We start from the raw sequence: 17,803 nt of genomic DNA, 5'->3' as shown, positions 1-17,803 counted from the left end.
TACATATGCTGCTTCTGCTCATGTTTACATGACGATGAACTTTGCTGACGCTTCTAATACATGCATCTTTTTATTGTACATTTGAAATATTAGAGTCATATCAATGTAGGCAAGCAGTAAAAAGGGAGGAGCCAGTGAACACCTTTGAAAAGGCACAGAAAACACACACAGTCACACAACTTCAGAAGACCAAGCCCTAACCTAAAGCCACATCTGAGCATGCATTTGCAAATACTCTTCTGAGAGCTGCCTAGATCTGCAATCAGATACTATTTCAGGATGTTACCAAATGCTTGAACAAAAATGAAACATCACACATTCAATATTATGAGCAGTATAAATGTTCATGGCCAAAGAAAGGTCTTTTGGGATGTCATAAGGTCAAGGGAGTAATGCACAAATGGCTGAGAATGGAGAAATTTCTAGGAAAGCAGAGAAACAGGATCCACGGAAGAGGAATGTGTCTTCCATAATGAAAAGAAAATCAAAAAAATCCAAACCCTAAACAAAGTTCTACAAGTACTTGAAAAGACAAAGGACTAGAAACTGCTTGTTCAAAGTAAGACCCTATGTGCTGATGCATGGTTACGGAATATTGCAGCAAAGAACCAGGTTCCTTGTCATTTCCAACAGAGAAATGGAGTTCATTCATTACTACTGTTGTCAGCATTTGTACTTCAAATCAAAAGCAGTCAAAATAACACCACTGAAGACTATCTCGATGGATAATCCAAACCGAGTATTCTGCAGAAAAAAAAAAAAAAAAACTTGCTATGTATACCAAGTACTCTTTGCATTTATCATAAAATGTCTTTGCTAATCCAGATATGATAACAACCTTTATCTCAAAGCAAGAGTGGTTCTATCTGAAAAGAAAAATGTAAACCAATAAATAATGTTTCAACTGAGAAACAAATCCTTTGAAACCTGAAAGACCAGATTTGAGAGAGACACTAGGTACGTATCAGCCAGGGTGACAAAGGGAAACAGATCATGTAACCAGACAACTTGTTGATGGATATGCTTGCCAAAGATAATTTAGTGCTGAACACAGAGCTGAAAGCAACCAAGTAAAAATCAATAGGCATCCAAGTGGTGCTGTGTAGAGCAGTTTTACAGAGGACAGCAGACATCAAAGCGTGCAGTGAGAGTGAGTTGTGGCCTTGTCAGGCCACAGCGCCGAATTAAGTCAAACGCTTCAGGCACATGGTTTCTTCATACAATGTTAACAGGATAGAAGGAAGACTTAAGCCCATCAGCAAGAACAGAGCAATGGATAAACCTCTGTGGCTGAGACTTAGCTTATTCAGTCAGATGGGGGACAAAAAAGTCCACCAAATCCCCCCTGAAACCATCACTGTCCCATCTGTCTGTGTTATTAACAAAGACTTGTCCAAAGGCTGAGTGTTGTTAACAAGGCATCTCTGCTCAACGAAGGTGCACAAAGTCACAGAGTTAATACACTGTTAAACATTTACCAGACAATAACAACAAAAGGTGGCGGGTGAGAAATTCAACAGAAGACTGCAGACCAAAATATCCAAATAGTAGACGTATTTTTGTCTCATCTCCCTCAATAAGTTAAACTTCATTCAATTCCTATTTGAAAGATGGGAGGAGGATACATTACAAAGGCAAGGTACATGATGGAGTTCTCTATACAGCTGTGACGCTCTGTTTCTGACTAATCAAACACCACCTTCAGAAAACAGAACTTCTCAAAGCACCATAAAAGAAGCAAGGCGTACAATAAAGTGCACGCTCAAACGATGGGTGAAATCCAGCAGTAATATAGGTCTTGGCTAAGGCACGAGAAAGTTGGAAAACGGACACAAAACATCATTCACTGACAGTAATATAATAGCATGCTCCCTCGGGACTGATGCATGCAGAGCAATGACTGGCCTGCATGTCTTTTTGTTAGTGTGTTTTCAGACAAAGGAAAACTGGGAGTCCTAGAACTCAGGCAAAGAAAATACCATTATCAATGTAAGTTTTCAGCGTTTGGACAACTCTGGGAGCTCTCATCAGGTTTCTTTCAGAAATTACAAAAATTCACATGCCATCTGTTTGTCCCTAAAAGCGCAACAACTGATGCCATTATCGACTCTTCTCTGCCAAAAGGGATGAAATTGACTCCAGCCAGCTTCCCCCATGCAAAGACTACTTATTCCAGGGTGAACTGCATGCAAACTATTAAGCAGGAATTTGGAGATGATTCCTGCAACGCGAACCCACTCTGCTGGATCCAACAAGTTATGGCCGGACAACTGATGCCAAAGGGAATTTGGACATTCAGTGGATGCCTGAATCATCATCACCCAAAACTGTCTTGAAGCTTATGAATTACAGATGTGTAATGTCCACTCCTGCCAAACTGATGAATGCTTATGTATTAGTAATGGATTAAAATGCACAAAGACATGCAAGTTCCAAGCCATACCAACTAAGTGACTGATGGTAGAAAGAACAGAGTGTGCAGATCACGTCAGTGAAGATTTGGCAGAGAAACATGAAAGGAGGAATAATCACATTATCTGAAATGCCACGTTCAAACAGTGTGGTATTATACAAGACCTGTGCAATAAATATCTACAAAGCTTCCACAGCAGGGAAATAGTGTTGTTTATTGATGGTATATTTAAACATTTCAGATTCCTACTTGTATTCAGAATCTGTATTTTACCCACAAAATATGCAATAAGATAAAGGGAGGATCATTATCAAAAACATGCTTAGCAGCACCAAGATACCCAACTGCAAAAGTTACCACATCTAAACAAAGTCTACAGGTAGCAACATCTGCAAAGAGCATCGTCAGAATTTGCCACCACAGTACTTCCAACAACGGAAATGTCTGTCCTTGGCCCACTGGCTGCTGGCTGGGCAATGACGCTCACTTGTATTTCGTAAGCTCTGTCCAAGTGGCTTCTTGTAGTAAGTGATCCAGCTGTTCAAAATGGGCAAATTGTCCTTACTTAAATGGAATATGGACTGTAATGGATATAATAAGCTGGAGCTAACACAGGGAAAAAGTGGACCTCTCGCTGCCCTGGCTGCTCAATTCCATCCTTGTGGTACCGTGTATCATACACATACCCTCTCTCCGACACACACACACATAATTCTCCCTCACAAACTCAGAAGTAATCTGAAATCTTATTTCCAGCTGAATCTGCTCCAGTTCACCAACAGACTGCAAAAAGAACAGTATGGGGAAAAGCCGAGAATAGTACAGGAGAACAAGCAGTCAGTAGCAGAGGAAGTGTGGAACTACTTCTTTTATCAACACTTACAACTTATGCCAACTTAAAGTATTTGTCTGACCACAACCTTGAGATCTTCCAAAGAGCATCTCATTCCAGCTTATATATTACTACTCCATAATCCTTTCATCACTGCCTGGTCAAAACACTGTACGGGGAAAAAGAGAGTTTTTCTTTCCAAATCTAGACTCAAGCTTTTCTTCGGGTGCTGTTCGATATGAAAAGGATTGAGTACTTAAAGACTGTTCCTAAACATTTGGTCCCAACTTGATCCCTCACCCCCAAATATGGGATAAGATAATGTCAGCCTTCATTGCCTTGACAAGCGCTATTTCCCTATTACCATATGGGAGGATGACTGAAGAGACTCCAAAGGAAAATACAGAATGAACTTGGGAAAGCCAAAACTGAATAAATTGATCACACCTATTCACTGAGCATTTCACCCTCATGGCTTTTGGTGATTCAGCTTCAGCACTCTTCTCACAAGCGAGAGGAGCTGCAGCCGTTACCCAGGCCCCTCTTTTCTTGCACGTCACACAGAGTTTGTTGTCCAGGCCTGATAGTATCAAAACCCATGCAGCTGTCTCACTCACCTCCAGCTGGAAAGGTAAGTAGCATTCACACAGCTCTTGGTCCCTTATTTCTGCTCACCAGTAGTGTTAGCAAAAAGTGCCTGCTTGAAAGCGTTAGGCCAGGATTTTAAAATAAATGTTTTCTTGTCTATCAGTTCCCACCCCTTGAATGCTTCAATTTTCACACTGCTATGATAAAAAAAATTGAAACAGTTATCTTGACTTTTTCATTTTGTTTTGATAAAGGACCTTATTTTGGCTCAAATTTTTAACTTCAATTCACTTGTTTCTGACTTTTACATCATTTAAGTATTTTAAACACATTATATTAGAAATTTTATTTTAAAAATTTGCCATAATTTTCCCATATTTTACCACGATTTCATATGCATTTTAATGTACTTCAATATAAAAGGCAAAATCAAGCAGATTGACATCAATGAAACCTTACTGAAATAAAAATATTCAATCAATCTGAAGGAATAAAAAGCAGCATGCCTATTCTGTGACAAATATAAACATTTCTGCTTTCCACACTGATTCTGAAGATAAGCATCCGTAATATTTATTTTCTGTGAATACCCACGTCCTAAAAACATTGACTTTGGAGCAGCTCTGGGCAGTACCTCAGACCTGTGCTTGCTGAGTCAATGATAAAGTTGATAATTATTCTTTGGACCCACTAAGCAGGCCGCAAAGCTCCCCCTGAGCTACAGCACACAAGTTACAATTTTACTTTGCGCTTCTTTGTAAAATCTGTTGTTGGACCAAAACTTTTTCATTATCTCTTGTAAATCAGCACTAGTCCTCTGACATCCGTATACAGCTATTTACTTCACCTGAATCCAAAGTTTCTTTGAGATCAGGGGTATTTACATGTGAAGCAAACTCAAGCCAATTCAGATGTTGATTTTAAACTTCTCTGTTCAAGTGATGAGAGAAGTCTCATTTCAATGTAATGAGTCAAACTCACTTTTACTGTAAAAGTCTAGCCCCAGTGGCCTATAAGAATGGCTGAAAAACTTCTGGAGCACCAAGAATCGTTCTCTTCCCCTTGCACTCCTCTTTAAGCGCTTGCACCAACACTGACACTACCACCAGAAACAACAACAAATCCCTACTCAAGTCACATTCACAAGGAAAGCAGGTAAGGCAATTCCCCTTCTCTCCAGCAGAACCCTCCCTCAATGGGAGCACACACGAAACATTTTACTGAAGTGACATATGTCTAATTGGCTGAAAGGTAATATTCAGAGAGACACACAGGCCCGCTGCTCCTCTCTGAGCTCAGGGACTGCAGCTGGCAGAGTGTTAAATCAGTTAACAGTTGGGCCCATTACTGTGCTGCACCACTGCTGCTGCTGCTGCTGTTATCGGGGCTCTCGCCGAGTTTGGCTCATTGAGCTCCACAGTCAATGGAGAAGGCATCTCTATTGTGCACCTCAAAGCCTGCTCACAGCCCCTGAAAGAGAAACAGGCCCCAAACTACTGGGGCAGATCGTGTGACAGGATTACTTGCTTGTTGTTCCTCTTTCTCTCTTTTTTTTCTTCTTTAGAGGACTTCTATTGGACTACAGGAAGGAATTACGTGAGGGGGAGACCGTGTTACATAGTGACAGCTGGAAAACTGGGGATTGCAGACCAGTAACAGAGAGCTGGGTTCCTTCTGTGCCTGTTGGACACCTACCTAAGGCATCTTTTAATTAATTTGTGTGGAGAATGATCTCCAGAACTCAAATCCTCACACAACTGATGTTAGCGGCAGACAGCCCCCTGGCTGCACTGAGGCCAGGATTTTTCTACAAAAGCATACACAACAGCCCCACTTTGCAAACCTTGCAGCATTTATTGTTCTTCACAGGGTTCGACCATCCAAATTCAGCAAATCGTGTTTAAACAGAGCCCTGAATGGCTAACACACCAGCCACAGCAGAGATGGGATCCTTGCCTGGTAAAAGTCAGCATCTCTCCAATGAAGTCAATAGATGTCAACCAGCCGAGGAGCTTTCCTGGCAGCACAGCTGTGCCTTTGCAACCAGTTTTGATATCTGTCCAAGCAACATCAAACAGGCAATCTATATCCACTCCACTGGCTTTTCACAAGCATTAGCCGAGGCTATGTGTACCTCGGATGCCTGTACACAAGCTTTCAAAAGAATACCTAAAGTTTACTTTCCAGTGTTGCAGATAGGCTGCAGTACCACAGATCTTCACCGCTGTACAGTGAAGACAGTAACTGTTCCAAAGCTATCCACTAAAGCAGCAGTAATATTATCATAGGGAATTTCAACATGAGCCTTAGCGCTACACCTTCCTAGAAATGCCCAGTCATTACAAATTCTTGGTAAAGCACCAATATATGCCTCATCTCGACCTTCTTAGCAGTATCTCCAAGATTTGAAAGTCTTTATCACGCTTGCCATTCAAACACCGCTCATTAAGTCCACGCTGTAATTTATCTTCTCTGCCACATGTACAGATCAGTACAACTGTTGGAGTCCAATAACTCCACAGAACATACAGCCCTGTCCGGTGTAAAGCACTTTCTGTTCTAAACTACAAATCTTGCTACAGGTTGGATACATAGTGGCTTATACTACCAGTTTTGCTTCATGTTTTTTGATTAAGAGAAATTCAAGTTGTAAAATTTTAAAGCAAATTGTTAAATTCTGCATTGTTTTGATTCAAAAAGCATAGTAGCCTAGGTCTGTAAAACCAGCAAAAAACCCCAGGCTCTGAGAGGTTCTTAGAAGGGAAAAAATTTGGCCCAATTTTCATTTATGTATAGGCACATTTCTACCATTCTGGCAACAAAAAACGACACTGAAATGGATTTAAACAGAAAGTGCCACCGAACGAGTTGCCACAAGATAGTGTATAAATGTAGAGTGCTTAAGCGCCATTGTGGTAACTGATAAATTAAAGATAAAATGCTTTTATCATAACAACAATAAACGCAGGGCAAGAGCCTCAGCTTGCCACCCAACAAAAGTGGAGCACAGCTCACACTTGCAACGAACACCAACCAACACCACAGAGCAGACGATGCAATGTAAATCCCCACCTGTGCTGCCCTTCTGGTAATTTGTTCATTTGATTGTCCCCAGGGTGAATAAAACCAGTCTGCTGTGCCAGAACAACCTGAAATAGTAACATTTGCTGAAGATATACACTATTATTGCTATTAACGCTTAGGATTATGTCAGTATGTATAATATCTTACTCGGTTCTACCACACACGTCATGTAGTTTCTCAGCACAGAGAATTTTTGTTTCAGTCATTTAATTAAAGCCATAACTGATGCATACAGTGAAAAAAAGAATAACGCTCTTTCTGAAGAGTTTAGCATTTGAAAGCCACATGAAAAGAAGGCACTGGTATCTGACAGGATGACTTCAAAACCGAAAGAGGATTTTTGTGCTAGGAACAGAAGACAGGAGGATTTCAAAACCATGAGAAGAGAGAGGAGCTGGCAGAAAGGCTAGCCAGAGTGAAGGCCACGGCTTAAGACTACTGAGCATGCAGACGTCTTGCATCCTGAAGGCCATCAAGCTTCCCCCAGTTACCCCAGCACTGAGCCTAGCTATCACAGTCATTTTCACCCAAAAAGTTTATTTAGCAGATACTGCTCTTTTCCTTTCACATATAATACTAAAAGAACTAAAGGACATAGCTACTTGGCCCTCATGTCTGGTATGCAGCTCTGTTGGCATCACGGCTAAGCCGGGGCTCTCGGCGAATAATGAAGGTCAGCATGGTCTAGTGATCTCAGCAGGCAAGGGTTGGGATGTAGGCATGCCTTGGTTCTCGTGCCAGCTCTCACACTTTGCTTCTCTCTTTCCTTAAAACAGGAATACCACCTGCCAGCCCCATAGGCTTGTCAGAAGGATTGATTAATGTCTGCAGACATTTTTAAGAGAGAGAGAAGGCTCAGCAGACAGAGCTGCAAAAAGGGTGCATGGGGCGAACAGTTAAATTATCGTTACTATGGCTTAACATCTCTTTCACTGTACAAACTGAGGCCTACATGGTGAAGGAATGATTACATGTGGTAGTATTCAGTTGTGCCTGGAAGATTTGTGGTTGTCAGACACAAACATAAAACACAGTAATTATAGAGCTAATTACTTTCATCCATGGGAAAAGCTGCCCATCTCTAGCCCTTTGCCTGGCTCCCAAAACACCTCTGTAGCACATCTTCATAGCTACAAACGTTTGAGCCGTGAGCCCTGGATGCTCCCCCGACTGACAGCGGGCTCCCACTGGAAAGTGTGCCTGCCCTTAGATCTCAGCCTGTAATGCAAAGTTTATCACGAGCATCGTGTACGCACTAGCACGCAGCCTTTTACGTTTGCCCTAAAACTTGTAACCTGAATTCTGAGTGCAATCGCTTGGCCCCCGCAAGCCGAAGGAAAAGGCAGGCACGGGGTAACCCATCCGAACCCGGGGCTGCCATTCCAGAGCACAGATAACAGTGAAACCCGAGCGGAAAATGTTTGCGGTGCCAGTGACAATCAAGGGCTCCGTTGTCCCAGCAACGGGAACACTTCATCAGCTCAGCTAACAGATGGTCAGTGAGCAACAGGCAGCATATGTTCCAATAAGCACTGACATCAGCACAGATGGAGGGTGGGCAGGAGGCTGGCCCTGAAACATAACCTGACATTTCCTTCTCATTTGGTGCTGCATTGTTATAACTCACACAGGAAGATTAGCAGGGAAAAGTGAATAGCATTAGGGAATCTGCTCAGGAACCGATTACTAACACTTCACTGCAGTTTTAGATTTTTACTTAACCAGAGTGCAACACTGTTAACAACATTCAGCGGCAGAAAAGGAAAATGCAGTGGGTTTTAACGATGGGGCTTTATTTTCATCACAAGCAGGTTTTCCCAAGAACACTAATTAAAGAGTGCCACCTTCTAGGACTCTAGATCTCCAGTTCCACTGATTTCCACAGCTTTTTCTTTTTCTCTCTCCATCCCTCCCCCAATAGAATGCAACCAAACGCCCCACAGGATTAAATAAACCCTTACAACACATTGTCAGATAGGGTATAACTTTCCTCAGCCCCAAAGTAAACTTTAAAGATTGCTACAAAAGACAAAAAATCTTATAGCCACAGGGGAAAAAAAATCAGGCATGTATCCCTGCAGATGAGCATTCAGTAAAAAAATGGGACTGAAAGGGGACTACAGTCCTTGGAAATCAACAATAGATTGAGTTGGGACATAGGGAATCAGTATGCAAACAGGTTACAAGCAAGTTTTATATTCATAGTCTTGCACTGAAGATTATGGGAAAGCATGTTGGACGGCTTCAGAATGCCTCTTTGTGACAGATAGCAAGATGTCAAGTAGATATGTCTAAATGGTGGAAGCATAGAGCTTTATTACAGGCAAATAATGAAGAAAGGGAACATGTGCAGCAACAACCTTCTGTTACCTCCTAATACCTTTAGAAGTCTTTTCGTCGACTAATGCGTGGGAAAGTTTAGCAGGCACCTCCCTTTAACGCTAATGGGACTCACAACTCTTCTGTTAATGGAAGAATAGACCCTCCAGTGAAGCCAGTCTTTGCTCCTGGGGGACTGCCAAGCTGTTTTGGGCATGGCAAACTCTTGTGTCTCTGTTCCTTGTGTCTTTCTTTGGAGAGCATGAATTTGTTCAGAGGTTTGCAGTCTGGATGACCCCAGAATGCCCCCGCACCAATTCATACATTTTCTCCTCTTTTTCCTAAGATTTTAGGGAAAAAAAATTATATATACACATACACACATATTGTGGTTCTATAGCTCAATCACATAATCTTACAGATTAACTCCCACAGTACTTCTGAGAAGCAAACATTGTCAGACTTGTTTTAGCAATTAACAAACAGTAGTGTGGAGAGTCCAGTGCCTGTATTGTCAAGCAGCTTCTGGTTTTGTGCACCTCTGTATTTAGCCTCAGCACTACAGTTATTGTGAGCAATATTCCAGTGGCATTAGTGGCCATCCACTACCATGATCGGTGCCCAATGGATCTAAGCTTCATAGAGACTTTTAGAGAAAGACAGGCTCTACTCTAGCAGATGACAACAGGTGGCAAAAGAAGTTGAGGTGACTTGACCAAGGTCATTGAGTAAGTTGATGTTAGGCTTTCCTAACTCTGTCCCATATCCTAGTGATTAGACAATATCATCTTACAGCAGGCCAAATTAGGTACTCATCAACTCCAAAAACAAGCATTCAGTAATAACTCCCTAATAAATGATGTACCTAAATGGCTGGATATGTAATCACATTTAAAATGCAGATTTCTGCATGAGCAGTAAGGAATCCCAAGTACATGTTCTTGTTGCTGACTTCCAGCGACAAGCACTATTAAGTCTAGTAAAGTCTTTTAAGGACACTTTTAAGCTGAAAAGACCGAGTAGTTGAACCATTTGTGATTCATTTCAAGGATAAGGATGCCAGTTGCCTGAGGGGTGCCAATCTTATGTTCTAGGCTGCTTATGCCATCCATGGCTTTTAGCCATCAAAAAGGCAATCTGTAAGTCTGGGATTGTGTGGTCAGAAGCCCATCTCTTTCAGTGTTATTTGGGGGTTCTCTTCCAGTCATATGGAATGTTTTTTTCCTTTCTCCCATCATACACAAGCAAAGCCTGTACATACATACTAATTCAGTGCAGCCCCTCTGCCTCAAAGACTATTTATTTCAGACAGTACCATTTGGTGCTTTGGCGAATCTTCACTTAGGTTAAATCAGCACATCTCCTTTATAATCAACATGCTTCTTACATTGCAGCTGAGGATGGGCAAAGATAAATAAATTCAAAAAGGAAAATTCAAAGTATGTGTTTAAGTTGCAGGGATAATGCAGACCATTTACAAAACTGTTGCAAGGAGAGTACGTACAGACAGTATCTTCTAGTTCACGACATTTGTAATGACATTTAACATATGAAGCCTTTTATGACACAGGAAGATTGGTCTGATTCAGTATAACATGTTCTTTACTAGAGAAAACATCTTCTGAATTTGTACTATTTATGAACCTATGCAGGGTAAGTAGGGAATATATTTGCAAGGGATGAGTTATTCAGTAAGACAAGTACTAGGCATGCGGTTTCTCCTGTCTGCATTTGTGTGAGACAGAGAATCTCAACAGAGGTAACTTCTCTAGTAAAGCTGGCAGTCAGAGGCCACATGGCTAATTCTCCAGAAGATCCCTGCCTCCAGGCAGGACCATTAACGAATTGACTTGGCTGAAGTAACTGAGCACCCACTTCCAGTGATCCCTTCAGTTCTCTGAAGTGGTGCAGATAGTGGCTTGGGCAGATGGCTAGTCTGAGGGAGGAAGAGAAAGAAAGAAGAGATTGCTTCCACCTCTCCTCACTCTTCAGCTTCCTGATCCTCAGAACAACAAGCACATTCACATTTATCAAAATAAAAGATTATTTCTCTCTCTTGTTCACTGCCTTTGTTTTGCTTCGCTACAGTCACCACTTTCCAAAGGCAACCACTTTCCAAAGGTTAATCTCTATCTCCCACTCATTTCAGGAAACATTTCTCAGGAGACTGAGCAGGAAGGAAAAAAACATCTTTGTAAGATGCTGCTATTGTTTTTTTATCATTCTTTATCATTCTCTACAGCAAAGAGTAGCAAGAAGGTTTGTAGCTGGGCTGGTATATTTTTATGGCAATTTTGGAAGCTCTGTCTAGAGGTGATTTAGAAGGCTTTACAAAACATATAATTTTTCTGTTCAGCCAGATACCATCTTTTGGTAATCCTGTGCAGTTTTGTAGCATTCTCCTTTTCTCTTGCCTTCCATTTCTTGGTTTTGCAGGCTTTTTTACTCTGCAATACCAGACTCAGAGGTTCCCCTGAGGTTAGGTTAATTGTTACTGTTGATTAGAGATGCAGCCAGTAATGTAATCTCAACAGCTTTGAAATGTTTACCCCCACCATATGTTATCTTTGTAACATGCTATGGAACAGTCAGCAAAATTATAGTTTCTACATGTAATGGCTTATCATTGCTATAAATATATTCCAGGTGTGACCAAGACATGCAGCCAACTGACTGACTGAGACTCTCCCTAAAAAGCACTTGGTTGTTACAGCTTGTTCCCTGACATAGCAAATCACTTTGGTCAATCAGGTCTGGGATTAATGCCATAGTACTGATGAAACACATATTAACATCTTTGTGGACAAAAAAATACTTTAGACTCCAGATGGCTGACATTCTTCATGTGTTTGTAAAGACTAATCCAATGTTTCCAAATAATCTAATTAGATTATTAATGCTTTTATATCAAAACTGTAGGTATTGCAAAAGTTTCACGAGGATGTACATTACCTACTAACTGAACTCAAACTGAGACAGCAGAACCAATGCACCAGCCATACTAGTTCTGCAGGGTAGCCACAATCCATGCATTCCTGTGACTGCGGGTTGTGGCAGGTTAGCACAGAACTGCGGCACCCGGTCAACACTCTCTAACAAATACTGCTTCTCGGAGCGGACCCCACAGGAAACTCTTGGGCACAATGCATCGGGATAGTGAGCCAGTCTCTCTCTCAAGACTGTATGAACATCCCAGAACCTCCAAGGAATTTCTGCCAATTTATCACTGTGAATTACCCTTAACAAAGCAATTTCCTTCTCTATAAGACACACTATGTAAGAGCTAACTACTAATTATGCTTCTTTAGCATGGACACAAACATGATGCACAACCCACCAAATGAAGTATCTGACTGAATTTCTGGCTTTTGAGGAACGACTGGAAAGTGGCTGACAGTCCAGGGAAAGGAACCACATAGCTGGAATTGAACACACACGTTAATGTAGTACCTGCCCTAGGAAAAGACTGGAAAAGGCAGCATTGCCCTCACCTGCCTCAGTGGCCTGCTTCCACAGCCCTAATGATGGCAATCATCATAACTACCAGCCAAGGAACTAATTGAGGATTGAATATGCCTGAACCAAACTGGAGGAAGGAGAATGACCCAAAGAGAAACTGTTCTCTACATCACTGATTTTCAATGCATGGTCTCAGGGTCCTCAGGAATGACTTTTGGCCTTTGGGAAGAGACGGTGGGGTCACTTTAAAATGGAGCAAGTCCCCACTAAAGGTTAGGTCCTGTGTTCCCTCATCTTCCCCCAGCTACTTACTTTTGCTTCTCTTTTGTGCTGGCACTAGTGTTTGTGCAGTCGCACAGCAGACAGATCTGGTAACTGATCAGATCAAAAACTAATAATTATTTTTAGTTCCTTGATCAGGTTAGTTTTCAGTCAAGCTAACTCCCCGACTTTGCAAACAAAACATAAGCAAAGCAGGCCTGCTGTCTAAAAAGTGGCCCACTGGACATTTTTGTGAAGCCACAAATCAAAGGAGGTTCAAGATTTCTGTTCTGTTTATCCAGCACACTATACTGTGCACAAGCAGAGTAGGAAACATTTCTCAGGAGACTGAGCAGACCAACTAGGCAGAAAAGGGTGTGCAGTGGCTAACCCCTGGGAACCAGTGCAAATACTGATTTTTTTTTTTTTTTTAACTTGAAGGTAACTAATGTATCTAAATGACTGAGACTGGTGTCTACAAGGCAGGATAGCCTTGAACTACCCAAAGTGAAGAAAAAGCATTTTCATTTTACTATGAGGTAAATTCACTTAGGCATGCCTCCCCCCCACAAACACCTGGGACTGACCTTGGCCTGTTTACCTGGCAATAAAACTAGAGAGCCTTGTCCTAAGCCTCTTTCCACATCAGCTGCATATGGTGACTGCCCCAGGGATGAACACCTGGCTGCCAGGCCTGGAAATGCCAACTGAAGGAGTGTCACTAGCTGCCTATCAGTCAAACACGCATGGTGCAGACATACGTAGGTATCTCAGCCAGCAGGAGCTCACTTACACTGGCACTGTACTTCTGTCTTCAGCTACGAGATCCCAAACTTGCCCTTGCAAACAGACACTTGTGTCACCACAGAGCAAATCAGTTCAGTGCATTAAATCAGCAGAAAAATTAAACCAGCTTCAAAAAAATTCTATTGGCTTTGCATCTGGATTCAGCTTAGGATGTCAGAGGAATGACAGTGCCAGCACAAGAAAGCAGACAGAAGGAGGGACAGACATCAATAGTATCAGCTGACTTAAACCATTGTGGAAATATAGCCCCAGCTATGTAACTAAGAAGTGGCAGCTACTGGGCAATATGGGATTTGTCTTGAATTTTAACCTGTGAAGCTGCAGAGCCCTAGCACAGACGGTTAAAATCCCTGACAGGGCAGACAAAGCCTGTTACCAGAAATGAAGATCATGGCATTCAAAATCAGTTCACTGGGGGCTTCCTGAACATTTGCTTGTGGTGCACTGATGGCAGGAGGGCACAACATCCCAAAAATTCCTTAGTGAGAGCAGTTCCTGAAGTCTATGCCAGATCACAGCACCCGGTGTAGTTGCTTTGCCTAACGTCCCCATCAATTTGATAGTGATACATTAACGCACTGCAAATAGAGGGACCACAGCAAGATTTGCTCAGAGGAAGCATAAACAGAACAGTCCTGACGAGGCTCATGTAATGTTAGGAGCATATTTCTGCAGGGACTGGCAGCGTTTTACAAGCAATTGCAGGTGCCTAATCTTAATGCTAGCAACTGCTTCTTTTTGTCTGTTCTGTAGCCAGGACTTGTGAGAGAGAGAGAAATTGAATGCTTTGTAATGAAGGTATATTGTAACATTTCTCTCCAGGTGGCACTTTGTTAACAACAATTAGATCCTGATTGATCTTTGAAGGGCTAATTCTTATGTGGTTTGCAAGGGTCCTACATGGAGCAAGTGTTGAGTGGGGGCACTTTAAAAGTATTAGTGAGGAAAAAAAAGAAGAATAGTGCCATAAGAAATTTGCAATACAATGCCCAAGCCTCCTTTGCACCCCACAGTAATTTGTTCTTATTCCTGTTATTATCCCCTCGGGCACTAATGGTCACTTTATTAATTAGTTGAAAATTGCATTCTAGGTCAAATGGCAGCTTTTTTTCCCTCTCATTGTTGCAAATTGCTAGTGGTATGGCCCAGTAAATGGCAGTGTTACTGCAAAATGGGAAAGATCCTTTGCTTTTCAAGATAAAGTGCATGGACCAGCTGCACTTTCCAGGGCATTTCTAAGCACAGCATTTCCCCAGGCCTGCTTTTAAGCAGTTAGAAATTAAACTGAACTCACTGTCATTGTTAAGATTTCTAATCATAGGCTGTTACTGTATTTGTTCTCACTCTCCTCACCCTTCCCCCTACCCCATATTTTAATTCTAACCAAGCCTGTTTTGTAAGGTGCATCTCTGCAGCGCTAGCCTCATTTTTCAGGAGAGGAGGCAATGTGTTTAGGTACCTTCATTTCTGTTGCTCTAATGGAAAAACTTCAAGGACGTCTGCTTTAGCAAAAGACGGCACACACTCAGCAACTTCTGAGAAATAAGGCCCTGTCTGAGACATCTGAAGTTAAGAGACTCAAAAATCACAAATCACTCTTGAAAATATTTGTTGGCTAGTGAATGTAGAAATTAAGCAAACCACAGTCTCAGAAAACAAATCTGGAAACTAGAGATTTTGCGAAAGCTTTTAGTAAAGCAGACTCCTACAGAGGACAATAGGTGTTTAGCCTTTAAACCAGAGGAACAGCCCACCAGAACTGAACATCAAAGCAGTCTATTTTCCATTAACTACTTTCTGCATCCTACTGTGCTGGATGCAATCTGTCATACAAGTCTGTGTTCCAGCAGTCAGGAAACCGATCAGAAGTCAGAAGGTCTGGGCTAATTTCCCAGCACTGTCAGGCTAACACATCCAAAAGGAAGCAGTTAATATGAAGTCAGTTGTGCAAACTGTCCAAGAAAAAACAGCCCTTAATTTCTGTTTTTTTAAGCAATTCTGGCCTAACAGCCTCTCAATCCTCTACACTCAAACTGCCTTATCTCCTTGCTTGGTGGACTCAATTTAAAACCAAGAGAAATCAGAGAAGGCCCTCTGGCCTTTCAGAGCTTTGATTAAAAAAAAAAAAAAAAAAAAAAAAAGTAAGGAAACTTCAGTATGGGAGGAAAAAAGCTACAGAGTCTCTTACAGAAGTGCTTCATACCCTCTGCCCTCACATACCTAGAAGTACTTCCTTTTCATGGTTGAAATCTTTTCATCCCCTTTGGCAGACTCATATCCACCATGTGGAAGGGCAAATGCATTTCAGTCTGTAGCAGCCTGGACACTCATCCTCCCAACAACTAAATGCTGCAGGCTGGCTCCAGCTGTAGCCCCTAGTGAGCACTACTGGAGGCAATTAACTAGCTCTTGGATCACTGCACTTCTGGAGCACAAGCATCAGGAGGTGATCACTTTTTTCTCTCAGATCCTCATTTCTAAAACAAGCCATCAGCCTTGGTAGCTTGGGCCAATACACTAGGGAGAGGAGGGGATGTTCAATGGGGAGAGGGAGGGACTGTGGACTGATCAAGCAAAAAAATGTTAGTGTAAATAAATGCATAATCACAATTTTAGAATTTCTTTTCTACTCACAACAAGCAAGTGCTAGGACACAGAAGCTGGCTTCTATTAGCACTTAATATTTTTTTTCTTTGATGCTATTTTTTAACTTGCTTAGAGCAAGAGTTTCTTACAGCATTACTTGCTGCCAGGAATTAATGTAATACACACTGATGCAAAGGAGTAAAGCAAGTCTGTCCTCAGAGTAACAGGCTGATGAAGTTAGAGATTATTAATTGCTTCTTTTGTTCAGTGACTTCAGAAAATCATTCAAAATGTAATTTTCATGTAAAGCATAAACCAAAATACCTGACTAGACTCATGGAGGGGATCGCACTGAGTTGCAAAATCAGCCTGCATATGCAGAGACTCACAAAAAAATCTAACTGATAGCATATTGCAATCATGATGGAAGTCCAGTAAGTTTTAGAAAATTTTTGAGTTGTTTCTAATACATGGCACTTTCGTTCTGGATGCACAGCCCAACTTTTTAATACTCTGTGCTGTTTTTGTGCCTCACCTGTGCAGCTGCTCTCCTGCTTCTGAACCTTGGCTCTTTGTTCCTTTATGGGGTCTGTCCTCTGCATAGGAAAGGTGGAGAAGAAAGCCCTTCCCTTGTGGGTGTTGTTAGTAACACGGGAATAGCAAGGAAAAAGCTTTCTCAAAAAGTTTTCTAATTTGCCCTGAGATGGTTAAGATTCTGAGTCAGCCTCTACACCACATTTTGTAAGCAACACATTTAAACATGTGATCTTTCTTATGCACATTACAGAAGTCTAGCTTTATCACCAGAAAGCCTCAAACCTGAATAAATGTTACTCAAATTGAAAACCCTCCAGCAGAATGCAGACTGAAGGATCTTGTGGGTAATTAAACCAGAGGGCAAAGATGACTATCAAAAGGCAGTACATTATACATTTACATACTTTTAGATGAGCTGCATCTTCATTGCAAATGAAAATTAAAGTATTCTCAGAAAGTAAATACAGAGCCTGCTGTGCCTCCTATTATTATCAAACAAATGAACCATTGACTCAAATTAAGCTGGATCTGACAACTTCTGAATGGTTGAGTTCAAACTTCCAAATGTGAAAAACAATGTGCAAGTTGCGTATCACAGTTCTAAAAATTATGACTGCTTTCACTAAAAGTGACTTTTTGAGTAATCCATGGCATATTCAGAAACCACATTTGAGAACAGGGCTGTTCTTACAGTGTATTTTGCTCAGAGTCCAAAGCCCAGTTTCATAGTTGGCTAACTAAATACAGGGGACAACATCCTCTACCAAAAAACTTTCAGTTATCAAGCACTGTCAGATTGTTTATATCCAGAATTTTTTTTATATCTAGTATTTCTTATGTCTTCTAGCATAGAAAACATATACATACAATTAAAATGTTAGCTTTTATTACAGTTGCTTGGAAATGCAAAGCCAATG

General features: G+C 41.4%; 1 protein-coding gene across 4 annotated transcripts in view; it reads right to left on the bottom strand.

Annotated features, from left to right (window-relative positions):
- Positions 1-554: 554 nt before the first annotated feature.
- Positions 555-17,803, bottom strand: part of FAM120B (family with sequence similarity 120 member B) — an 85,435-nt gene continuing 68,186 nt past the window's right edge. For all 4 annotated transcript variants that reach the window (XM_062572222.1, XM_062572224.1, XM_062572221.1 and 1 more), the window contains exon 11: positions 555-744. In XM_062572222.1, coding sequence (XP_062428206.1) covers positions 714-744 — 31 coding nt within the window. In that variant the 3' untranslated portion in view covers positions 555-713. The remainder of the gene's footprint in view (positions 745-17,803) is intronic.

Source organism: Rhea pennata, chromosome 3 (genome assembly GCF_028389875.1).
Source record: "Rhea pennata isolate bPtePen1 chromosome 3, bPtePen1.pri, whole genome shotgun sequence".
Classification (NCBI taxonomy): Eukaryota; Metazoa; Chordata; class Aves; order Rheiformes; family Rheidae; genus Rhea; species Rhea pennata.
The sequence above is the reverse complement of the archived record's forward strand: the minus strand, read 5'-3'. Positions and strand labels throughout refer to the sequence as shown.